General features: G+C 37.6%; 1 protein-coding gene across 20 annotated transcripts in view; it reads right to left on the bottom strand.

The window, feature by feature from the left end:
- TSGA10 (testis specific 10) overlaps positions 1–26,638 on the bottom strand; it is a 106,339-nt gene that overhangs the window by 11,394 nt on the left and 68,307 nt on the right. For 18 of the 20 annotated variants that reach the window (XM_027128853.1, XM_027128849.1, XM_027128852.1 and 15 more), the window contains 5 exons: positions 25,609–25,664; positions 24,312–24,480; positions 20,675–20,785; positions 16,968–17,153; positions 8,754–8,963 (listed from right to left, as the gene is read on the bottom strand). In XM_027128853.1, the coding sequence (XP_026984654.1) occupies positions 8,754–8,963; positions 16,968–17,153; positions 20,675–20,785; positions 24,312–24,480; positions 25,609–25,664 (732 nt within the window). The remainder of the gene's footprint in view (positions 1–8,753; positions 8,964–16,967; positions 17,154–20,674; positions 20,786–24,311; positions 24,481–25,608; positions 25,665–26,638) is intronic. The other 2 variants (XM_027128847.1, XM_027128848.1) reach the window with 2 other exon arrangements.

Below are 26,638 nucleotides of genomic sequence, written 5' to 3'. Positions count from 1 at the left end.
GTACAAGTGGAGAACAGATTAGCTGTTTGTTTCCAGGGGTTAAGGAGAGGTTGTGGATAGGAGGGGAGTAGATAGCGCTAAAAAAGGGCAACATGATGGGTCCTGTGATAGAAATGTTCCATATCTTGCCTGAAACAATGTCAAAAGCCTGGTTGAGATATTATACTATGGTTTTGCAAGATGTTACCATTGGGGGAGGCCAGGTAAAGGAGACACAACATTTCTTTGTATAGTTTCTTATAATTGCATGTGAATCTACAATTATCTCAAAATCAAAAGTTTAACTTAGAAAAATTATTTGACTGTCCCTTATATGCATAGTACAGCTGAAGAAATACAAAGATAAATAAGATAGTTCTTGCACTTGAAATACAGCTTATTATGGGGATAAACATAAATATATAAATAACTAAATTCTAAGGCAAAAAAATTTATGTCAGGAGTATTTAAAAATACTATGAGAATTAGCCTGATGACTTCACACCCATCTGGAGAGTTATTAGCAAAAGAGAGAGAGAGGTTGGGGGAAGAAGGGAGGGAGGGAGGGGGTAGAGAGAGAGAGAGAGAAAGAAAGAAAGAAAGAAAGGAAGAAAGAAAGAAAGAGAAAGAAAGAAAGAAAGGCTGAAAAACAAGTGTTGGCAAGGATGTAGAGAAATTGGAACACTTGTGCACTGTCAGTGGGAATGTAAAATGGTACAGCTGCTTTGGAAAACAGTATGGAGATTCCTCAAAACATTAAAAATAGAATTACCATATGATTACCATATGATCCAGAAATCCAACTTCTGGGTAGAGACCCAAACAAAATGAAAGCAGCATCTTGAAGAGAGATTTATACCCCCATGTTTATAGCAGCATTATTCACAATAGCTAAAACATGGAAGCAACCCAAGTGTCCACAAACTGACAAATAAATAAGCAAACTGTGGTATATTCACACAATGGAATATTGTTCAGCCTTAAAAAGGAAAGAGAGGGTGGAGTCAAGATGGCAGTGTGGGAAGATGTGGAGTTAGCTTCTCCCCACAACTAGGGTGCCTGCTGGCCGCTGGTGGGGGACTCTGACACCCAAGGAGATGGGAGGAACCCCAAAGTGAACCAGTAGGATGTAGGGGGACTGAGGGGGGAGGAGAAGTGGAGGACAGACAGGATCCGTGCCCCCTAAGGCCAGGGAGATCAGGAGAGGCAGGTGGGGGGGACTCTCCCAGAAGAGAGGGAGAGGAGCGGAGGGCCATCGCCTGGCCCACTAGGGCCGGGGAGCCTGCTGAGCTCCCAAGCTGGTTTCCCCTATCCAAAGCCCGATCCAGGCCACATGCATCCTTGGGGGCATAGCAGGGAGGCTGGAGAGATCAGGAGATGCAGGTGGGAGAGGCCATCCAGGAGGAGCAGGAGAGGAGTGGAGGATGATTGCCCTGCCCACTCGGGCCCAGGGAGGCTGCTGAGCTCCCAGGCCGGTCCCCTGCCCTCCAAGGCCGCCCACACCTCATTGGTCCTGGGGACATAGGGAGGGAGGCCGGGGAGATCAGGAGAGGCAGGTGGGAGGGGAAGAGCAGGAGAGGACGGGAAGAGCAGGAGAGGAGAGGAGGAAGAGCAGGAGAGGAGACGGGAAGAGCAGGAGAGGAGAGGAGGGCATTTGCCCTACCCCCTCAAGCCCAGGAAGCCTGCTGGGCTGCCAGGTAAGGTTTCCTGCCTTCTAAGACCAGGGGTGGGGGGCATGCCTGGGCCTCTTCTGTTCCTAGAGCCTAAGCCCCAACCCCCCACAGCCCCCAGGGTCTTTTCCAGCCCTGTGGGTCCTAAGCATAGGCCCCGCCCACTGCCCAAACCTCGCCCTTGCTTAGGCTCTGCCCTCCACAGCCAAGGTCTTCCCCACACCGCTTTTTTTTGCTTTTCCCTCCTCTTTTTTACTATTGGCGTACTGATGTACCTTCTGGTTGTTGATTCATCTATATTTTTATTTTTATATTCTTTCTAACCTATCTGTTAGTTTCCTAGTCTAATTTTATTTTTTACTTTGTTATTGTTCTCTCTCATTTTTTTTTTTTTTTTTTTTGCTGCCCCATGTGGCTTGAGGGATCTTGTTCACGAGCTCAGGGTAAGGCTGAAGCTCCTGTGGTGGGAGCTCCGAGTCTGAACCACTGGACTAACAGAGAACCTCAGACCCCAGGGAATATTCATCAGAGTGAGGTCTCACAGAGTTCCTCATCTCAGCACCAAGACCCAGCCTACAAACCCCAGTGTTGGAAGCCTCAGGCCAAATAACCAGTAAGACAGGAACACAATCCCACTCATTAAAAAAAAAAAAAAAATGAGACGGCAAAAAGTATGTCACAGATGAAGCAGCAAGGTAAAAACCTACAAGACCAAATAAATGAAGAGGAAATAGGCAATCTACCTGAAAAAGAATTCAGAGTAATGATAGTAAAGATGATTCAGAATCTCGGAAGTAGAATGGAGGCACGGATTGAGAAAAGACAAGAAATGTTTAACAAAGATCTAGAAGAACTAAAGAACAAACAAACAGAGATGAACAATACAATAACTGAAATGAAAAATACACTAGAAGGAATCAATAACAGAATAACAGAGGCAGAAGAACGAATAAGTGAGCTGGATGACAAAATGGTGGAAATAGCTGCAGAGGAGCAGAATAAAGAAAAAAGAATGAAAAGAATTGAGGACAGTCTCAGAGACCTCTGGGACAACACTAAACACACCAACATTTGAATTATAGGGGTCCCAGAAGAAGAAGACAAAAAGAAAGGGTCTGAGAAAATATTTGAAGAGATTATAGTCGAAAACTTTCCTAACATGGGAAAGGAAATAGTCACCAAAATCCAGGAAGCACAGAGAGTCCCCTACAGGATAAACCCTAGGAAAAACACACCAAGACACATATTAATCAAACTAACAAAAATTAAATTCAAAGAAAAAATATTAAAAGCAGCAAGGGAAAACCAAAAAATAACATACAAAGGAATCCCCATAAGGTTATCAGCTGATTTTTCAGCAGAAATTCTGCAGGCCAGAAGGGAGTAGCAGGATATATTTAAAGTGATGAAAGAGAAAAACCTACAACCAAGATTACTCTACCCAGCAAGGATCTCATTCAGATTCGATGGAGAAGTCAAAAGCTTTTCAGACAAGCAAAAGCTGAGAGAATTCAGCACCACCAAACCAGCTTTAAAATGAATGCTAAAGAAACTTCTCTAGGCGGAAAACACAAGAGAAGAAAAAACCCCACAAAAACAAACCCAAAACAATTAAGAAAATGGTAATAGGAACATACATATCGATGATAACCTTGAATGTAAATGGATTAAATGCCCCAACTAAAAGACACAGACTGGCTGATGGATACAAAAACAAGACCCATATATATGCTGTCTACAAGAGACCCACTTCAAACCTAGGGACACATACAGACTGAAAGTGAACACATGGAAAAAGATATTCCATGCAAATGGAAATCAAAGGAAAGCTGGAGTAGCAATACTCATATCAGATAAAGTAGACTTTAAAATAAAGACTGTTACAAGAGATAAGGAGGGGCACTACATAATGATCAAAGGATCAATCCAAGAATAAGATATAACAATTATAAATGTTTATGCACCCAACATAGGAGCACCTCAATACATAAGGCAAATGCAAACAACCATGAAAGGAGAAATCGATAGTAACACAGTAATAGTAGGGGACATTAACACGCCACTTACACCAATGGACAGATCATCCAAAATGAAAATAAATAAGGAAACACAAGCTTTAAATAACACAATAGCCCAGCTAGATCTCACTGATATTTATAGAACATTCCACCCAAAAGTGGCAGAATACACTTTCTTCTCAAGTGCACATGGAACATTCTCCAGGATAGATCACATCTTGGGTCACAAATCAAGCCTCAGAAAATTAAAGAAAATTGAAGTTGTATCAAGCATCTTTTTCTGACCACAATGCTATGAGATTGGAAATCAATTACAGGAAAAAATCTGTAAAGAAACACTAATACATGAGGCTAAACAGTGCGCTACTAAATAACCAAGAGATCACTGAAGAAATCGAAGAAGAAATAAAAAAATACCTAGAAACAAATGACAATGAAAACATGACGACCCAAAACCTATGGGATGCAGCAAAAGCAATTCTAAAAGGGAAGGTTATAGCAATTCAATCTCACCTCAAGAAACAAGAAAAATCTCAAATGAACAATCTAACCCTACCCTTGAAACAACTAGAGAAAAAAGAACAAAGAAAACCCAAAGTCAGTGGCAGGAAAGAAATCATAAAGATCAGAGCAGAAATAAATGATATAGAAACAAAGAAAACAATAGCAAAGATCAATAAAACTAAAAGTTGGTTCTTTGAGAAGAAAAACAAAATTGATAAACCCTTAGCCTGACTCATCAAGAAAAAAAGGGTGAGGACACAAACAGATAAAATTAGAAAAGAAAGAGGAGAAATCACAACTGACACTGCAGAAGTACAAAGGATTATAAGAGACTATTACAAACAACTATATGCCAATAAAATGGACAACCATGAAGAAATGGACAAATTCTTGGAAAGGTACAATTTTCCAAGACTGAACCAGGAAGAATTAGAAAACAAAAACAGACCTATCACAAGTAATGAAATTGAAACTGTAATTAAAAATCTTCCAACAAACAAAAGTCCAGGACCGGGGGCTTCACAGGTGAATTCTATCAAACATTTAGAGAAGAGCTAACACCCATCCTTCTCAAACTCTTCCAAAAAATTGCAGAGGGAGAAACACTCCCAAATTCATTCTATGAAGCCACCATCACCCTGATACCAAAACCAGAAAAAGATATAACAAAAAAAGAAAATTATAGACCAATATCACTGATGAATATAGATGCAAAAATCTTGAACAAAATACTAGCAAACAGAATCCAACAGCACATTAAAAGGATCATATACCATGATCAAGTGGGATTTATCCCAGGGATGCAAGGATTCTTCAGTATATGCAAATCAATCAATGTGATATACCACAATAACAAATTAAGGAATAAAACCATATGATCATCTCAATAGATGCAGAAAAAGATTTTGACAAAATTCAACACCCATTTATGATAAAAACTCTGCAGAAAATGGGCATAGAGGGAAACTACCTCAACATAATAAAGGCCATATGTGACAAATGCACAGCAAGCATCATACTCAATGGTGAAAAACTGAAAGCATTTCCACTAAGATCAGGAACAAGACAAGGATGTCCACTCTCACCACTCTTATTCAACATAGTTTTGGAAGTCCTAGCTATAGCAATCAGAGAAGAAAAAGAAATAAAAGGAATACAAATTGGAAAAAGAAGAAGTAAAACTGTCACTGTTTGCTGATGATATGATACTATACATAGAAAATACTAGAGATGCCATCAGAAAACTACTAGAAGTAATCAATGTATTTGGTAAGGTTGCAGGATACAAAATTAATGCACAGAAATCTCTGGCATTCCTATACACCAACAACGAAAAATCAGAAAGAGAAATTAAGGAAACACTCCCATTTACTATTGCAACAAAAAGAATAAAATACCTAGGAATAAACCTGCCTAAGAGGCGAAAGACTTGTACTCAGAAAACTGTAAAACACCAATGAAAGAAATCAAAGATAACATAAACAGATGGAGAAATATACCATGTTCTTGGATTGGAAGAATCAATACTGTGAAAATGACTATACTACCCAAAGCAATCTACAGATTCAATGCAATCCCTATCAAACTACCAATGGCATTCTTCACAGAATTAGAACAAAAAATTTTACAATTCATATGGAAACACAAAAGACCCTGAATAGCCAAAGCAATCTTGAGAAAGAAAAACAGAGTTGGAGGAATCAGGCTCCCCAACTTCAAACTATACCATAAAGCTACAGTAATCAAGACACTATGGTACTGGCACAAAAACAGAAATATAGATCAATGGTACAGGACAGAATGCCCAGAGATAAACCCACGCACATATGGTCACCTAATTTACGACAAAGGAGGCAAGAACATACAATGGAGAAAAGACAGCCTCTTCAATAAGTGGTGCTGGGAAAACTGGACAGCTACATGTAAAAGAATGAAATTAGAACACTCCCTAACACCAAACAGAAAAATAAACTCCAAATGGATTAAAGACTTAAATGTAAGACCAGACACTATAAAACTCTTAGAGGAAAACATAGGAAAAACACTCTTTGACATAAACCATAGCAAGATCTTTTTCACCCCACCTCCTAGAGTAACAGAAATAAAAACAAAAATAAACAAATGGGACTTAATTAAACTTAAGATCTTTTGCACAGCAAAGGAAACCATAAACAAGACAAAAAGACAACCCTCAGAATGGGAGAAAATATTTGCAAATGAAACAACAAAGGATTAATCTCCAAAATATACAAATAGCTCATGCAGCTCAATATCAAAAAAACAAACAATCCAGTTAAAAAATGGGCAGAACAACTAAATAGACATTTCACCAAGGAAAACATACAGATGGCCAAGAGGCACATGAAAAGATGCTCAACATCACTAATTATTAGAGAAATGCAAATCAAAACCACTATGAGGTATCTCCTCACATGGATCAGAATGGCCATTATCAACAAATCTAGAAACATTAAATGCTGGAAAGGGTGTGGTGAAAAGGGAACCCTCCTGCACTGTTGGTGGGAATGTAAACTGATACAACCACTATGGAGAACAATATGGAGGTTCCTTAAAAAACTAAAAGTAGAACTACCATATGACCCAGCAATCCCACTACTGGGCATATACCCTGAGAAAACCATAATTCAAAAAGAGTCATGTACCACAATGTTCACTGCAGCTCTATTTACAATAGCCAGGACATGGAACCAGCCTAAGGGTCCATCAACAGATGAATGGATAAAGAAGATGTGACACATATATACAATGGAATATTACTCAGCCATAAAAAGAAACGAAAATGAGTTATTTGTAGTGAGGTGGATGGACCTAGAGTCTGTCATACAGAGTGAAGTAAGTCAGAAAGAGAAAAACAAATACCATACACTAACGCATATATATGGAACCTAAAAAAATAAAATAAAATGGTACTGATGAACCTAGTTGCAGGGAAGGAAAAAAGAGGCAGACATAGAGAATGGACGTGAGGACATGGGGTGGGAGGGCAAAGCTGGGGCAAAGTGAGAGTAGCATCGACATATATACACTACTGAATGTACAATAGTTGGTGGGAAGCAGCAGCATAGCACAGGGAGATCGGCTCGGTGCTTTGCGATGACCTAGAGGGTTGGGATAGGGAGGATGGGAAGGAGGCTCAAGAGGGAGGGGATATGGGGACATGTGTATGCATATGGCTGATTCGCTTTGCTGTGCAACAGAAACTTACACAGTATTATGAAGCAATTATACTGCAATAAAGATGTATTTAAAAAAAAGGAAAGAAATTCTGCAATATGCTACAACATAGATGAACCTTAAGGACATTATGCTAAGTGAAATAAGTCAGCCTCCCAAAGACAAATACGTATGATTCCACTTATGTGAGTTACTTAGAGTAGTCAAAATCATCAAGACAGAAAATATAATGGTGGTTGCCAGGGGCTGCAGGGAGGAGAGAACGGGGAGTTATTGTTTAATAGGTATAGAGTTTCAGATTTATAAGATGAAAGAAGTTATGGTCATGGACGGTGGTGATGGCTGCAAAACAATGTGAAAACCACTGAACTTTAAAATGGTTAAGATGGTAAAGGTTATATGTATTTTAACACAATAAGAGAAAAAATATTTAAAGACTAGTAAGTAAGCAACAAAACCTGTAGTAAACATCCTTAAAAGATTAAAAAGTAAATATAAATCATTATCGATTTTATATTTAGTTCTGCTAAGGGTAATAATTTTAAAGCTTAAAGATTACTAATCCTTTTGGTTATGGTGTATTTGTGTATGTGTATCAACATATAACCAAAATGTGTTGACATTTCAATTATACTATGCAACTTGAATACATATCCCTTCAGGATTCAGGCTCCATCTATTTTTCCAGATGCATCTCAGCCACCTGGCCATTGCAAATGACTTACTACTCACTCAAGAATTTACTTATAACTTCAGACCATTGCCTAAGTGGTTGTTCCCTCTGAATGGGATGCCTCATCACTTCCGAGTTCAGTAGTTTGCCCTTGTGAACTCCTCTCTGACACCCATAGGCCAAAAAGGAATTCCCTCTCTGAAAACTTGAGTATTCCTTACTAGTAAAATATTCACCCCAAATAATTTGTATGTCAATACCAGGAGGCCCTTGAGGGCAGGGGACTGTATCTTTTGAACATTATATTCACAGTGGCAAGCACAATGTCAGGCACGTGGTAGACACAGTCAAGTGAATTACAGTTTAAAAGAACTCAGCCAAATAGTAAATTTTGCTTAAAAAGATATCATTAAAGTTATTATTTTGCTAGATAAACCTCAGCCTCATGGTTCTTTGCTGATTGATATGTCAATGTGTTTTATACTTCTTTTGGCTAAAAGTAAATGCAAATTACACACTCAAAGGAAGAGCTTCTGTTATGGTCTTGAGTTGTTTGGAACACAGCATAAATTAATTTCTTGGACTTTAAAAATAAAATCTAAAGTTGAAAGGCATGGCTTGATGTAATATTTTATTAAAAAATAGTTCATTTTTTGAAAATGGTGGTAATTTTATAGTAATATTAAAAGAACCATTTAAAAACATAATACATACCATTTCTATTTCTTGATCTTTAGCAATCAGCTGTCGATTAAGAAGTTCTTTGCTTGAGTCAAGTTTAATGCAAAGTTCCCTTGTGGAAGACAAGTCTGCAAGGGCAGACACTTTTTCAAACTGAACCTTCTGAAGCTCCTCTTCCATCTTTACAACAGACTTATGTAAAGTAGCAATCTGGGACTTGTAAGACCGTTCTGCATTTAAGTGCTGCAAGGACAAAATTATTACATATATGTATTTTTTTAACTTGAAAAAAACCTACAGCATGGAAAACAAAGTGGGGCAAATATTTTAATGATAGTACTTTTAGATTATAAGGAACTTTAGATGATATAGGTGGCAATCGTATGTGCACAAAACATTCTGGGAAAGATAAATTTGGGCTTCAAATTTCTATATATAAAATCCAGGAGTAAAGTGGTCAACTGGTCGTTCTTTTTTTTTTTTTTTAAATAAAGTTATTTATTTTTGGCTGCGTTGGGCCTTCGTTGCTGCACACGGGCTTTCTCTAGTTGCGGTGAGAGGGGGCTACTCTTCATTGCAGTGCGCGGGCTTCTCACTGCAGTGGCTTCTCTTGTTGCGGAGCACGGGCTCTAGGCACACGGGCTTCAGTAGTTGCAGCACACCGGCTCAGTAGTTGTGGCGCACGGGCTTAGTTGCTCCGCGGCATGTGGAATCTTCCAGGACCAGGGATTGAACCCGTGTCCCCTGTATTGGCAGGCAGATTCTTAACCACTATGCCACCAGAGACGTCCCTGGTCATTCCTTTTCAATGTATTTAGAAAACAATTGAAAAGTCTCATCCCCAAAGTTAGTTGAGATATACACGTTTGGCCTGTAGTTCTGTCTATATTTGCCATAGTTCCAATTATTCTACAGTATAAATATTATTATTGTTAAAGACAAAACATTGTCTACTGTTTCATTCACAATACCCATTTTCTAATTCTTGAATGGCATGCTGATATGGATCATAATATCATAAAACGAGAGCTGATAACTCTCTAGCACTTACTAATAACTCTGAGGGAAAAAGACTCCGGGCAAGTATAAATCAAGAACACATCCACATTATGGAAAATAAGAGCATGTCTTTAAAACTGTAATATGAGAGTCAAGTTATATAAATGCTTTCAAATGTTCAAGATAATTCCACAAACCGCCCCTTTTTTTTCAGAAAAATGTCTTATGTAAGTGCACTGCCACCTACAGAGTATTTGCTATTATGTGAGACTAACAGAACTGAGAGACAAATAAAGAAATGTTTCTGCTTTTACAAGCGTTTTTACAAGTACAATGCACAAAAAATTGCTCCTGGAATAAGTTATTTGGCCACAATTCACTCCTACCTTTCTGCCTCCCTTCCTTCCTCACTCACTCAATTTCTCACTCATTCTTCAAACAACCTTCTATCCATCCATCCACCCACCCGCCCATCCATTCCATATTTATTGAGTATATTCTATGTTCCAGTCAATGTGCCTTGATGCATATCCAATGATAAGCAAAATGGTCTCTGCTCTCATGAAGTTTCCAGACTATGGGGGAATCATGCATTAATAAAATAATCATACACATGAATATGTAAATATATATTGAGCAAATATTTCTAGAGAAAAAAGTGTAGAACACAGGAAAGTGACCTAGACTGATGGGATCGGGGAAATCAGGAAAGTCTTCTCTAAGTAAATGACACTTGAACTGAGATCTGAAGAGTGAGTAGATATACAGTGTGTTGGGGGAGGGTGGCTTTTCAAATCAGAGGATGCTAAGTGCAAAGCAAGAGCAAAGAGAAGGCCAGTATGGCTAGAGCCCAGAGACTACAGGGAAGAGTGATAGGAGGTGCAGTTGAAAAGGTACATAATTTACAAAATAGAGCCTAGTAAGCCATGTAAAATTCAGGTCTTTATTACAATTGACAGATCTTACAGAGTAGGTTATGTGATCAGTTTTGTGTTTTGAGAAGAATGCTTTGGACGTTTCAGGTTCTAGTAAAATAGCTGATTAAGCTAAGAGGAAAATCTGGATAAAACAGAATAAAAAATTATTTTTGCAGTTCATAGTTGAACTTGCAGGTAAGAAAGAGAAATTCTCACATGCCAAAAACAGAGAAAACAAAACCAGAGCAAGGAGCAAATGAGCAGGTCTGAAGCTAAGAGTTGGGGGTTGGAAGACCCAGTAATGGCGAATGGCTTAACACACTCAAGTAAGACTAGGAGACAAGAATTTAGGACTAATGGAGAGTTGGAATTGAGATCTCCATATAATCTGGGACCCTTGAAAGGAGGCTCCAGGAAAAAAAAATTCACTCAACCTCACAGAGAGACAACCAAAAGTTTATCTTGACCTAGTCTCTGGATAGAGAAAAAAAAATGTCTTCTGTAAGAAACTGAAAACTTTGGTCTGGCTTCACCCAATTTTGGAGTCTGACTTTACCCTGCCATACACAATTCTAAACTTTAACATAATGTTTGTTCCATGCCAATGATAACTCAGAGTCCTTCTGTAGAAGCAGATGCACCTCCCTGAAATTCACAGTGAAGCACAACAGGAAAGATGAACGTTTTCTGGCTGGGTTGTGGAGGTCTTGAGAGCTACTTTCTATCACAAAACGATCCTCTAGTCTCCATTCCTGGCAGATTTAGGACTTAAGAGTTCCCATGAAATCCTTTCTCCCACATGTTCCGCTTGTGTTTTTACAATAACTCCTGTTTTCTTGAACTAGCTGGAGTAGATCTCTTTTCCTTACACTTGAACAAGTTTTAATATATAAATGAATTTACTCAGACATGTGAACACATATTAAATGTCTTCAAAAATGTTTTCCTTTTAGAAAAAGTGAAAAATGTATCCTTAGGAAATCCCAAATTTCAGTAACATATATTCTGCTAAGTATATTTTACCAAAGTTCTGCAGAGAACTGGATTTTTAGAATTGGGTTGAGCATGTTTTATACCAAACTCTTGGCCCTGATCACTATTGCCCTTAATATCACCTAAAGTCAACCCTCCTGGATTTGATCACAAGGTTTTAGGATCAAGGATAGCAATATTGTCATATAACAATGACAAAAACAAACAACACTGATATTGAAACAAGCATACCAATTATTTATAAGGTTCTTTGAGCAAGAGTTATTTACAGTGATTAAAGCAGATGATTTTTAATATATTCATGACAAAAAAAAGAAGCAACGATGAATGAAGGATTCTGTACACATATGGGTAGATACAAATAAGGATTGACAAAGAATAAGAACAATAGTAATGATTTATTTTTAAGAATATAAAAACAAGGTGGAACTAAAATAGTACACAACAGTATCATAAAAGATTGGTGTATGTGTGTTTGTGTGAAAGAGAAAATAAGAGAGAGGGCACAAGATCTAGTAAGCAGTAGTTTTATGCTCAGTATTCAAATTTTCTCAGGACCATATATTATTGTTTAGGAGAAAGGTTGGAGATACTAACAACAGACTTTGTTAAGTATGCATATTACAATTTTAACTACCAAAAGAAGAGACTGAGAACATATAACTGCCAAACCAATCAGCAGTGGGGTAGGAAGTGTGTAAGGAAAATAAACACATAAAAGACATGTAAAAAAAGGAGGTTCTTCAGAAATGAGGGTGAAATAAATACTTTTTAAAACAAACAATACCTGAGAGAATTCAATGCCAACGTACTACAAAAAACGGGTTTTTTCCCCCTCAGTTGAAAAGAACTTAGCTCTTACCACTTTATTTTATTTTACTTACTTTTTGTTAAATTTTTTTCTATTTGTTACTTTATTTAGAAGAAATGTTTAAAGGAACTTCTTCTAGCAAAAAGAAAATTATAGTAGATGAAAACTTGGATCTCCCCAAAGGAATGAAGAGCATGAGAAATAGTAAATATGTGGGTGAATAAAAATGTCTTTCATATTTTAATTTCTTTAAAGATAACTATTAAAAGTTAAAATAATAATGTACTATGGGGTTTACAATATATGTAGAAGAAAAATGGAGGAACAGTAGGATAAAGAATGGGAGGGGGAAGTAAAGGGGTACTAAGAAGTAACATATTATTTGAAGGTAGACTGTGACAATTAAAAGATACATGGTCTAGGGCTTCCCTGGTGGCGCAGTGGTTGAGAATCCGCCTGCCGATGCAGGGGACACGGGTTCGTGCCCCGGTCCGGGAAGATCCCACATGCCGTGGAGCGGCTGGGCCCGTGAGTCATGGCCGCTGAGCCTGCGCGTCCGGAGCCTGCGCTCCGCAGCGGGAGAGGCCACAACAGTGAGAGGCCCGCGTACCGCAAAAAAAAAAAAAAAAAAAAAAAGATACATGGTCTATACTCCAGAATAATCAGCAGAAAAAAATAATGATGTACAGCTCATAAGGCCATAATAGAGATAGAATGGAATACTAAAAAAAAATACTCAAAAGAAGGCAGAAAAAGAGTGAAAATGAAACAAAAAATAAGTGGGACAAATAGAAAACAATAACATGGTAGGTTTACACACAACTATATTAATAATTCCATTAAATATAAATGGCCCAAAGACAACTAAAAGACAGATGTAAGACAGGATAAAAAAGCAAGATCCAACCATATGCTGTCTAAAGGAATACTATTTTAAACATAAAGACATAGAAAGATTAAAAACAAAAGCATGGAAAAAGATATACCATACAAACAATAATTAAAAGAAGTCTGAAGTGGCTATATTAATACCTTACTTGTAGTATACTACAGTAAGGTATTACTTACTTACTTACTTGTAGTATACTACAGAATGAGAAGCATTACAATGGATAAAGAGATGAATTCATTAAGAAGTAATATAACACAGATTCAAATACATGAAGTAACATGACAGAACTGAAATAAAAAATACACAAATATGTTTGGAGGTTCAACACTCTTCTCTCAATAATTGGTAGAACAAGTAAACAGAAACTCAGTAATGATAGGAATTGAAAAACACTATTGATGAACTTGACCCAATAGACATTTATAGAACATTTTACCCAACAACAAAATAATACACGTTATATTCATGTGTACATGGAAAACCCAGAAAGATGACCATATGCTAGCCATAGTCTCAATAAATGTAAAAGACTGAAAAATCAATAACTAGAAAGGTATTTTTTTAAAATCTCCAAGTACTGAAAATTAAACAATACCACAAAATAATATAAGGGTAATCAGAAAATTATTTTGACATAAAATAAAATGAAAACATATCAACTGTGTAGAATAAGGTTCCATTTCTGGCACGGCAGTGTGAGCAGCTCCATAGAACCAGTGAAAGTAGTGAAAACTATAAAAAAGCAACCTTAAATGGTCTTTAAATAGTCTCTGGAAATGGTCTTAAGAACATACAGTAAATGAAGAAACACTTTTAAGAAAACCAACTAAAACTGGGAGAAAACAGGAAAAGTCCGTGGCATCTGAAGTATGACCCTCTCTCCCCACACCCAGCTCAGCACGATGGAAATTCCACTCCAGGTGGGTGCAGCTAAAAACAATGCTCCCTCTCCCCTCAGTACTCAGTCAAGAACTATAGTGTATTCCCAGGAGAGGCAGGCTATCAGCATTTCTCTTGCCACTCCAACAGCTACTTATTTCAGAGGCCAAGTTTCTGGCAACAATGTCTGGGAGGCATTCTGACCAGCCTCTCCACATGGGATGGAGGTTCTATCTTGTTTGTGGCATACTGAGAACACTGTGGCTCTGATTCTCCTTGACACAGGTTATTCATAAGGAAGAGGTTCCATACCTGGAGAGGCATGCTGAGAAGGCCAGAGGCTACAGCCATATACCCACCATCCCCTCCAAGTGCCCAGATCCTAAAGTGGGCACGTCACTGCAAGAGAACTGCACCACTGTCCCCGTACCAGCTTTAGAGCCAGGGCTCAGAGATTTTGCCCAGGGAGAGAGAGAGGCCTTAAAGCAGGAAGCTCCTAAATTCTTCCAAAGGAACTTTACTTCATTTACAACTGACTATAGGAAAATTCAAGTCTAAGGCACTCTCAAGAACAATGGAAGGTACAGCGAAAATACTTCAAGGCTATGTTGAAAAGAAATTTTAAAAAGAATGGTAAACTCTTAAGAGATACAAGCTCCACCATAGGTCAGCTAGTTTACCAGCGAAAATTAGGGGAAGAGACTGCTAAAAAGAATGTTCTCGGGTTCAGAAAAAACTCAAACATTGACCTCAAAAGCTATCCCTGTAAAACAACCCAAATTTAATTGAATCAGTCTATGAAGCAATTTGTGCTTGAGGGCACTGTTGAAAACAATAAAGCAAATAGCCAGAAATTAGTTGGGCTTAACAGCTGAGTGTAGTAAAGGGAGAGAGTCAAAAAAGGCCCTGCCAAAGCCACTGTCATTGCAGGGTAACGGCGGACGCATTCAAGGCTGCACCTCTGAGGAGAAACATCAGAGGCTTCACACTTCAAGGGGAAAGGGGAGAAAGAGATTTCACTAAATAATCCAGCCAGTCTCTAATCATATAAACAAGCAGCCTTCCAGTTTCTGTTCCAACATGTAAACAGCTTAGAGATCATCACTCCCATGCTCACAATACAAAAAAAGCAGAAAATATGACAATAAACAACTCCTCTTTGATCTATCAGAGAACTGAAGACATAAAATGAATCACTGCACCCAAAATATAGAGAAAGGTAAATACAGAGAATTGCAGCTTACCAGGAGGAGAAACTGCCGTTGGAGCTAGCAACTGGTAGCGACTCTTAAAGGGTAATTGACCACCTGCTAGAGACTGAGCATGAACTAGCTTGAGAGATACATCCTCCTGGGCTCCCAGCCTGAGAAGAACCCCACATTTTTATTAGTTTTACCTCCTGGAGCCCACTGGGTTTTCAGGATTAATATCCGAGAAAAATCCCCTCATGCTTCTAGCAGGGTGAGGGGAAAAGTAACCATTTTGAATAATCCCACAGGATTCTGTACTTGACAAAGGTCTGCCCTCAAAGGAGATGATTTTGTGACAGCATAACCAACATGGTTGTACCAGAGCCTAACCAATGTGGAGGGATGGTAGTACCTGACGCAGAGTCTCTCAAGCCTTTCTACCTCATCTAAGGGAGAAAAAAACTGAGAAACGCTTGTGAAGGTCGCATCCCAGGGGCACATGCCCACTAAAAGACTAAGACCTAATCGTAGGATAATAGAACATGTCTCCTCCACCTACACTTCACTACCACATCAACAGGGCTCCTGTATAATAACAGGAGGTCACAGTTGAAAGAACTACAAGGTTCAGACTCTATTTAAGGAGTCTCTTAAGTGAACCCAAAGACAATAGAGGAGACAAAGAAGGAGACCAGAAGGAATTTTAGCCTCTCTGACATGCACGGCTACAGTAAACAGTAATCATAGCCTAAGTCATAGACAGATAAACACAAAACTTCACAGTAAAGGCCTATTTACCTCAGTAACTTTTACCAAATGCTGCTTGTTGCAGCATTTTATTATAGAAAAAGTGAAGACAGTTAAATGTCCTTTAGTATGGGAATGAATTTTAAAAATAAAATATTTTATTCAATGACTATAGAAGCAACTGTTTAGATGTACACTCTATGTATTAAAATAGATACATTTCAAAATTATAATATTGAGCAAAAAAGGCAAATTGCAAATAGATACCTACAGTGTATTATCACTTAAAAAAACTTAAAGCACACAAAACACAAAATACATCATTTGTGGGTGACAGATATGTAGAAAAAGTACAAACATATGATAAAGAGTTATACAACTGACATGAAAGTTCTACATACCAACCATTAGGGAGGGAGGAGAAGAAAGGATGAGGAGTTGTATCTGCAATGTTTTGTTTTTTTAAATAAAGAGAGACTTTATTTAAATAATAAATATATTCTTCATAAACATGGCAAAATGTTAGCATCCTTCAACTTTGGAGATGGGCATATGTGGGTCTTTTATATTACTTTTGGGGAGGGCACTGTTTTTGTATGCTTGATATAGTTTCTAATTTTCAAAAACGGTAAAGATTATTCTAGTTGTAGAGTAGGTAAGAGATTAGAGAACCAGAGCGGAGAACAGTTAACAGACTACAATTCACAGTATATTTAAATAACTTAAGTGTTTGTTTATACACTTAATTTACGGAAAGCCAAACAAAACTCTTTTAAATATGATACAGGATGTACTACAAGCATATTTTACCAAACTTACCTGCTCGACCTCTCTGTTGAGGGCATCTACCTTTTCTTTTAATCTGTTACCCTCTGCCTCAGCAGTGATAAGTTCTAATTTGAGGGTACTGTTATCTGCCTCTGCTTGACGGCACTTATTTTCCCAGTTTTCAGCATCTTCACTGGCTTTTCGGAGTTGGTCCATCATTTGCCGGTTCTCAGATTCCTAAAAAGCAAATCTTAGGTATTACTTTAGGAGAGTAAAATGTTAAACATGTGATGCAAATTAAACATTATTTGCCAGGCCACTGGGAATTTACTTGCCACGATGACCAACTGTACCACAATCTCAAGGACTCCTATCTCTACTCTCAGTTTAGAAAATTGGTCATCCTGTAATTAACAGAAGGGAATGGAAGCAGGATCTGCCCTGGCTCCTGAGTCACACTCACTCATCTAGTAAAGTTTTCACTCTTATCTTCAAGACCTCAATGAATATGTTCTTCTATTTGCTTCTGTTCAAACAAAATCCTCACTGCCTCCCTATAGCTGCTTGCTGACTACTTGCTGGTCTGGTTTCTGAGCTTCTGCCTCGACCTGACCTTTTGTATCTGTGTAATTCCCTTGTTCCTGACTGCTCTTCTGGGTTGTACTACGGCGATAGAGCTTCTGCCTGATTGCATACCTTAAGTGTCAGCTTCTGATAATTCTCTTGGTTTGGCATGCTTCCCATCTGGTTCCTGCCTTTCATTCATAACCCCAGCCTTAATTTCCTTGATCATGGACTGTTCTATAATTCACTTTTGCTCACTGTTCTAATAACTTGCCTGAAGTTGCTCAGAAGTAAAATATGGAACCTATGCCAATAAACACTACTCACAAATATACATTCATGTATATACTGGGCATACAGTATAGAACCACTGTTAGAACCTATCATGATAAAGTTCTATCATGATGGACTGACTAAAGTAGGATCTCATTTCTAAAGGAAAACAATCAGCTCCTCAAATAATATATTATATGGAGTAATAATTATGAAGCTACTTTTAAAAATATAATTTTAGTAGTATGGTTTGGCCAACTCATTCTAAAAAATCATTTATAATTCTGGTAATTCATTAAAAAGGCACTAGATCTCTTTGCCTCCTACCTGTTAATAAACAGTTCAGAAACACTGGAATAAGCAACATCTAATTGTATAAGGCAAATTACAATAAACAACACCGCATTGTATAAAGCTTTCAAATCAGATTTTTCTCAGAAATATGATTAATCATGAGACTGGTTGAAATTCAGTTAATATTGCCACCTTGTGGTCTGGTTGTACCTTGACCAATATGAAGGATCTTTGCCAAGTCTGTTGATTAACAAGTTAACATACTAAACTACTGTATTGGCTTTTAAGATTCAGATATTCCAAATGTGCCGGTAGGAATCTGATGTGTGTTTTCTATTATTGTACTAAAAATAACAGTTTTGTACAGAGTATGTACTTGGGAGTTACATGATCTAATATACATAAACTGAATTTTACCCACATTAATTTTTATCCTCTTTAACTTTCTGTAGCACTTATTGTGTGTCATTCTCTTAAAAGAGCCTTATAGCTTTATGTAGTTAGCTGTGGATGTACCATCTCCCCAATAACCCCTCAGATTCCTCAAAGATAGGAACCATTTTTATGTTGAATTCAGTTTTCTAAGGTAGAAATCATTTTTATATTAAATTTGGCTCTGTGACTAGGTAATATATGGGTCCAAGTTTAAGCAGCGAAAAAGCCTGCATTAAAACGTCTCTCTGCCCTCTAACCACTTAGTGCCCTCCCTCCCAGCAGCCGGCAACCAGTTTACCCTTTTTTGTACCTGCCCAAAGCAGCCAGAGCAGTGTGGGGTGCAAGATGGGCAACATTATAAAGAAAGTGCAACTGATCTTTGGTATTCTCCAGTTCTCTCTTTGCAGATCTCTTTCCCTCTTTCTGGTGCTTCCCCACCAGTTCCCTCTGGTTGACCACTGGGCTCTTTACACCCCTCCCCTCTCCTAACTGCTCTTCCCCCTCTTTTGTTACCCTTCTGATTTATTCTTTTTCCAACATTTCCTGAACAATCTTTCTAAAAGGCAATTCTTCAAATAACTTCTGTGTATGTTGTAATGAAAGCTTCCTAAAAATACAGTTCAGACATATCCTTCGTACCTCTTTATTACCACCCACTTTCACATTCCACTCTAGCTACAGGACCTACTTTTCCCCCCTCTACTTGTTGTCCCCACTGCTGGGGATGCCATTCTGTCTCCTCGCAGTTTTTCAACTCTGTCACCTCAGCGCCCAGCATACTGCACACTGAATGGATGGGTGATGAATAAAGTACTCGACAATCCTTAATGGACCTCCCTACCAAAATGGACCCGTGATCCTTTCTCTCAGGCGGGTGCCTGGATCCATCCAGCTATGTTGTGAAACAGAGTCTCAAAAAAGAACTCACATGAGGATGCTAAAAGCTGAGAGGAGTTTGATGTGTGATGTCTGAAAATACAATTCCAGAATCTAAAAGCCCCAATCCCTAATGGTGGAATTTCAGGTAATGCGATGGGCTAGGGAGAAAAAGTGTCTAACACCGACTGAAAGCTTACTACGCTAAATGTTGTTCAGATAGTCTTTTATTTATATTCTGCCCTATTCTAGAATAGACTTAGATGGCTCACTGTGCGAGGCGTATCTTACTCACTTGGGTGTTCTTCCCAATTACCGATGGGACACTGAGACTGAGGGAGGTTGAGTGGCCTACAGAAGTCCATGGCATTAGTGAGAGGAAGAGTCAGACCTACCTGACTCCAAAGCTTCTGTCCATTTATGACATTACATTGCTAGCACCTTCAACTCAAGAAGGGTAGGAAATCACCTGATTTGGCAACATGAGGCTGCTGCCTTACTGCCTGAAAACAAGGGTTGCAATTCAGGAGTCCTTAGAATCTCTCACCTCTCAAAGTCCTGAACGGTCTTATGTACACCATAAATAAATGCTCAAGATATGTTTATGGACTGAAATTAAATGATATGTTAAATACGATGAGGAAAACTGTTTGGGGGAGGAATTCCTATTAGTGGTTTGATTGTTACGTAAGTAGGTAACACCACACCTATTACAGGAGTCAATCCAACACTATTTTATATAATAGTTTATCAGATGGACATACCTAACATCCTTGGTCTAGCTGTCTCTTTATTCCAGGGTTGTCACACATGTGCCCAAATTTATCGGGAATCATCTGATATCAGACATACCAGTCGACATGTGTCTAGTCGACTGGTTACTAACAGAGAAATGGAGAAGAGAGCCATCTGCCCTCTGGTCCTGGGAAACAGGTGGCTCCACAACAGAGAGATCAATTCTGATCTGCTACACAACCAGGTGGAGCCTCTTTTGTCAAAGGTTTGTAACTGTAAACTACCATTTCCAAATATAAGTGAGCCCAACTTGATTCTGGCCCCTTGTTCTTCATCCAGTTAGGAGGATTCTGCTTATCTAAAATGGCTAAGTGGCAAATAAAAGGGGTGTATCCTTGAGTTACCCTTCTGGACATTGGTGACATTCTAAATATATAGTTAACACGTAACTGTCAACATTAAAATAGGTTGTGCCTTAAAGAAATGCACTTGATTCAGCTGTCCCTATCAGTGCAATCAATCAACAGCTTTAGTGAAAACTCAAGTGTCTCGAGCCAAGGTGGAAATATATATATACGTACTTCGGACTGTAATATATTCTTCAGTTTATTAACCTCCAAATTAGTGTCTTGAACCTTCTGTTTAATGTCATTAAGCTCATTATGAGTATCATTCAGTTTTTTAGACAGTGCCTATAAGAAAAAGACAGTTAGATCTGACTACAAAAAATTAAAAATTGCTCTGTGTCAAAACTACCATAAATTTTTAAATATTTACAGTAAATATGATAAATAAAAATTAATATACCTAATATATAAAGCTCATATAAAGACAGTGAGAAAAACACAAGAGTCCAAACAGTAAATGGGCAAAGAACCCAAACACAATTCACAAAAAGGAAGCATAAGTGGATAATACTTGAAAAAAGTTAAAATTTACTAGTAATCAAAGATATGGTAAGGAATGGGCATTTCCATGTATTATTAGAGTAAATGTAAATTTGAGAAAAGCAAATCTGTGATCTGCTACCTGGTGATGACATGAGACATTTTTAAAAGCTCATAAAAACAAGAAAGACAAAAATATGTTACTTTTTGTTAAAGGTGGGAGATGGATACTTGGGTATTCACGATACCCATGTCCACTTAGAAGGTTTTTTAATTTAAAAAAGAAACCTCATAAGCGTTTGATTCAATTTGAAACTCAATCTATAAAATTTAATGAAAAAGAATGTTTATTAAGGCATTATTTGCTATGTGACAATATTTATTCACATTAGGTGAATGATGCAGTACATAATAGTATCTACATAGTGGTAAAACCACACAGAATACTATGAATTCATGAGAAATGTTTGGAATAATTTTTAATAACAGAGAAACATGTTAATGTATATTTGAAAAAAATCAGGATAAAACACTAAAAACAACTCAATTTGTTTAAAATCGTGGTATTGAGGAAGAAATTTTTTTTAAGTTTTCTGCTTTCCAAATCTTTTATGATATGGGTTTTTTCTTTTTTTTAACATCTTTATTGGAGTACAATTGCTTTACAATGTTGTGTTAGTTTCTGCTGTATAACAAAGTGAATCAGCTATACATATACATATATCCCCATATCCCTTCCCTTTTGCGTCTCCCTCCCACCCTCCCTATCCCACCCTTCTAGGTGGTCACAAAGCACCGAGCTGATCTCCCTGTGCTATGCGGCTGCTTCCCACTAGCTATCTATTTTACATTTGGTAGTGTATATATGTCAATGCTATTCTCTCACTTAGCCCCAGCTTACCCTTCCCCCTCCCTGTGTCCTCAAGTCCACTCTCTACGTCTGCGTCTTTATTCCTGTCCTGCCCCTAGGTTCATCGGAACCATTTTTTTTTTTAGATTCCATATATATGTGTTAGCACACGGTATTTGTTTTTCTCTTTCTGACTTACTTCATTCTGTATGACAGACTCTAGGTCCATCCACCTCACTACAAATAACTCAATTTTGTTTCTTTTTATGGCTGAGTAATATTCCATTGTATATATGTGCCACATCTTCTTTATCCATTCATCTGTCGATGGACACTTAGGTTGCTTCCATCTCCTGGCTATTGTAAATAGAGCTGCAGTGAACATTGTGGTACATGACTCTTCTTGAATTATGTTTTTTTCAGGGTATATGCTCAGTAGTGGGATTGCTGGGTCCTATGGGAGTTCTATTTTTAGTTTTTTAAGGAACGTCCATGCTGTTCTCCATAGTGGCTGTATCAATTTGCATTCCCACCAACAGTGCAAGAGGGTTCCCTTTTCTCCGCACCCTCTCCAGCATTTATTGTTTGTAGATTTTTTGATGATGGCCATTCTGACCAGTGTGAGGTGATACCTCATTGTAGTTCTGATTTGCATTTCTCTAATGATTAGTGATGTTGAGCATCCTTTCATGTGTTTGTTGGCAATATGATATGAGTTTTTAAACAACCTGCAGTCCACAGAGGGATCCATCTTCTACTCTTGGGCCCTCTGACCCAAACAAAGGAAAAAACTATTCTTGAACATTTGTATATTGTTATGATACTAATTTTCTTCTTCTGATTATAAAAGATGTTTATGAAGGTGTAACAAACAACTATGATGTTACAGTAAGCTAATAACAGTTAAAAAATATTTATCTAGTGATTATGCAAGACACTCTACATTCTTGCCAGGCATATTCTCATCTGCTCTCCATTTTTACAGTTGATAAACTGAGAGAAGTTAAATGATAGGATCACACAGCCAGGCAGGGGACTTGAACTCATGTGGGTCTTAAACACTCCACTCTATTGTCTTCTCATGTAGAACAAAACATGATATAAAGTGCTATGTGGTTTTATCCCAGCTACATTAAAAAGTTCATGTAAAAGATAGTATAAAAAGTTTTTAAGTACATTGAAAATCAGTAAAAAATACATTAACAGTGGGTAACTCTGGGTGGTAAATATGAGAGTTTTTAATCTAATTTTCATAAATATAAGTTATATTTACCTTTAGCCTATTTGCTTTAGCTATAAATAGAGCACACAAAGTAGAACCTATAAATTCACATCTCTTGTTTTTATTGCTATTAACTTTTAAAAAATAAACTTTCTTTTAAAATAGTTTTAGACTTATAGAAGAGTTATTAAAATAGTATAGAGAGTGCCCATATACCCTACACTTAGCTTCCTCTATTATTAACATCTTATATTAGTATGGTAAATTTGTCACAATTCATGAACCAATATTGATACATTATTGACTAAAGTCCATATTTTATTCAGATTTCTTCCATTTTTACATAATGTCCTTTTTCTGTTCCAGGATCCCATTATTCATTAATTTTTGAACAAAGTACTTTAACACCTCAGGCAACTTTTTAATAATTAATCAAGTTTTGCATCTTTATATCTGATTATGTAAATTAAAATATTTAACAGTTAAAAAAATACAGACTTTAAAGGGGGAAGAAAGTTTCCAAGTAGAATTTTTTTTTCTTTTTTCTTTTTTTTTTTTTGTGGTACGCGGGCCTTTCACCGTTGTGGCCTCTCCCCTTGCGGAGCACAGGCTCTGGCCGCGCAGGCTCAGCGGCCATGGCTCACGGGCCCAGCCGCTCAGCGGCACGTGGGATCTTCCCGGACCAGGGCACGATCCTGTGTCCCCTGCATCGGCAGGCGGACTCTCAACCACTGCGCCACCAGGGAAGCCCCAAGTAGAATTTTTTAATGTTAAAATTAAAAGGGATATTGGTAATGAGAGCTCTGGATAAAGCTGAACTGTACTGGCTTAGAGAGCAAGTAATTAAAAGAGAAATTTTCCTAAAAAGAATCACAGTGCTAAAGAGGATCAAATGATGTATCATGGTCTGTATACTCATATTCAAACGGAGTAACAGTCCATCAAATAAATCTATGCTTTTCTTAAAAATTTTGGAAGGTTATCTTCATTTGTTGGTTTATTCAAATATTTATCCTTCACTAAGGAAGTACTTCCTAAGGTTTAATGCAAATCTATTATATCCCCGTTCCCTCTTTTCTCTGATATTTAAACTATATGTCTGAAAATTTCATTTAGAAATTATGTGGCATATTCTGTGTAATAAAGGTAAAAAATGGCTAGTTCCAAAGCCTGAGCTTTTCTACAAAATGAAATGAGGGTTATGTCTCAGAAGAAATACCTATTTTTCTCAGAGAAAAAGATTGTAGGAACAAGTATACCTGGTTTTCTTGTTTAGCTTTAGAAAACTGTTCTTGGAGACTGTCATTCTCATGAGCCAAGATATCCCTTTCCTTGGCAATTTGAGACAGCTCATCATTTGTTTCATCCAATTGCCGACGCATTCTGGAAATGTCTTGTTCACACATAATTAGGGCTTCAGTAGACTGTCTATTCCACAAATCAAATAGTACATAAGAAGAGACATTTTACCAGAAAAGAATAACAAATTTTCACAAGACAGAAGATAGACAGTTAGCATGAAAACATTTGAAGAAGTTTTAAATACATTTAAATGTGTAGGAAGAAACACTGCAGAGATAGTGCACTGCAGTTCCTCTGTGTTGCCAACATTTCACTATAAACAAGGATGCCAAATATACACAGTAGTCAATGATTTGTTAAGCATTTCAAAACTTCTGACATTCAAGTATAAGAAAGACTTCATCCTACCTCTAGCTGCTATGGCTTAGTCTCCTCTGCAGGCTCCTCTTCTCCTGCCCTCTTAAAAATGAATGGTTCTCAGAGCTTAACCCTTAGCCTCCTGATTCTTCTCACGCTACCCCTTCGCTCAGACAATTCCTATTCATATCCGTGGCTCCCAACCCTGTCTACACCCAGATGACTCTGAAATGATCACCCCAGCCTCAGCCTCTCCCTCACACTCTAGACCCTTATATTTAACTGCTAACTAGACATACTTATAAGGACATCTCAAAAGCTCTTCAAAGAAAAATCTTTTCTCACGTAGGTTCATCATGTCCAGTATTCATCCCCAGACAGAAACCTGGCATTTTCCTAGATTTTCTCCTTTACAAACACCACACTCCTGTCCTCCAAACTCCCAACCCCAATTTATCATCACCTCTGCAGCCTAGCTCATCTTTCCGGCATAAAAATCTCAAAATTCTTTAATGATTTCTCATTGCCCACAGACTCATTTGTCTGTAACACAGGCCTCTGCCTGCCTACCTAGCCTCTTCTCCTTCATTTCTCCCCTTACACTTTGGGTTCCAACACACTCACTTACTTGTCATTCAAGAGGCTCTTGAACATGATCTGTGGTTCTTTGTGGCTTTGTTATTCTTTCTACTTTGAATGCCTTCTCTTTGCTTTCCTTGGCAAACAGAGTATCCTCCCTTTACTTCCCTAAACAGACTTAGGCCTCCTTTCAACATTAGAGAGTTATCATCTTACATATAACATTAAGCTCCTTGTTTCTTACTATCTTTGTACAATACCTAACATAGTACTTTGCCCCCAATAAGTGCTCACATTTTTGTTGAATAAGTGACTTACCTTGATGCCTGTTCCATCTCAGCAATGATATTCTTCATGCCTGAAATGGTCTTTTCCTTGAAAAGTAATATAAGTATTAAATAAAAAATTATCTTAAACTGTTATTTCTGTTAAAACTGAATAAACTAAAAGAATTTCCCCTCCCTTTTGGATTTCCATTTGGTTTTAAACATTTATATTCTATTTTTCTTTGCTACACTTTAAAACTAAAGCCTAATATATCAGTGTGAGTATACGTACTGGATAAAAACAATAGATTATGCTCATTTAAGCAAAGACTATACTTAAGTATATTGATATGATATCATTATATCAAATACTGTTAAAAGATGTTTTGTGCAGTTATCCAGCAACACAAGAACCCCTTAAGCACCCTGGTTTTGGAAGAAAACCAATGGTTGGCATTGTAGTGTTCTATACTGGGAATAGGACTGATTTACTTCCTCACTTCTTCATGCTGTAAAACCCAGGAAAGTGAATCATGTAAAACTGAATTTAGTTATTAAGAATAATAACTTTGACCAAGTATAATATATATATGTCATCAACATCATCTTCAAAAAGCTGTTCCAATGGAATTACTTATAAAAGTATATGATTAATTTTAGGTGTGAGTTAACAAGGAGGTAAGCATTAGGCCTAGAGCAAAGGTATAAAAAAATAAATTGCTATTCTTCCTTTTCAAGGGTATGGTGAGGAAGTAGAATTAATGGAGTCAATCAAGACTGAAATGAGGGGGAATATCTTAAGGCCATCAATACCATTCCCACACCTCCTCCTTTAAAAACTCGCCGATCCTGAACTAGTTACAGATACTTTACATAGGTTCTTAGCACTAACATTAGTCCTAAAAAAGGAAAATTATTCTTTCACTAAATACCTAGATTTCACTTTGCCCTTTAAATTTTCAAATCCTTAGTAACCAAGTAGCAAGATGAATCTGTATTTCCCAACTGGTGCTGTTTTTTTCATCAGAGAGACAGGTGTGTGTGTGTGTGTGTGTGTGTGTGTGTGTGTGTGTGTGTGTGTG

The sequence above is a fragment of the Aethalodelphis obliquidens genome, unplaced genomic scaffold, assembly GCF_003676395.1.
Source record: "Aethalodelphis obliquidens isolate GAN/ISIS:26980383/991018 unplaced genomic scaffold, ASM367639v1 scaffold35, whole genome shotgun sequence".
Lineage (NCBI taxonomy): Eukaryota > Metazoa > Chordata > Mammalia > Artiodactyla > Delphinidae > Aethalodelphis > Aethalodelphis obliquidens.
The sequence above is the reverse complement of the archived record's forward strand: the minus strand, read 5'-3'. Positions and strand labels throughout refer to the sequence as shown.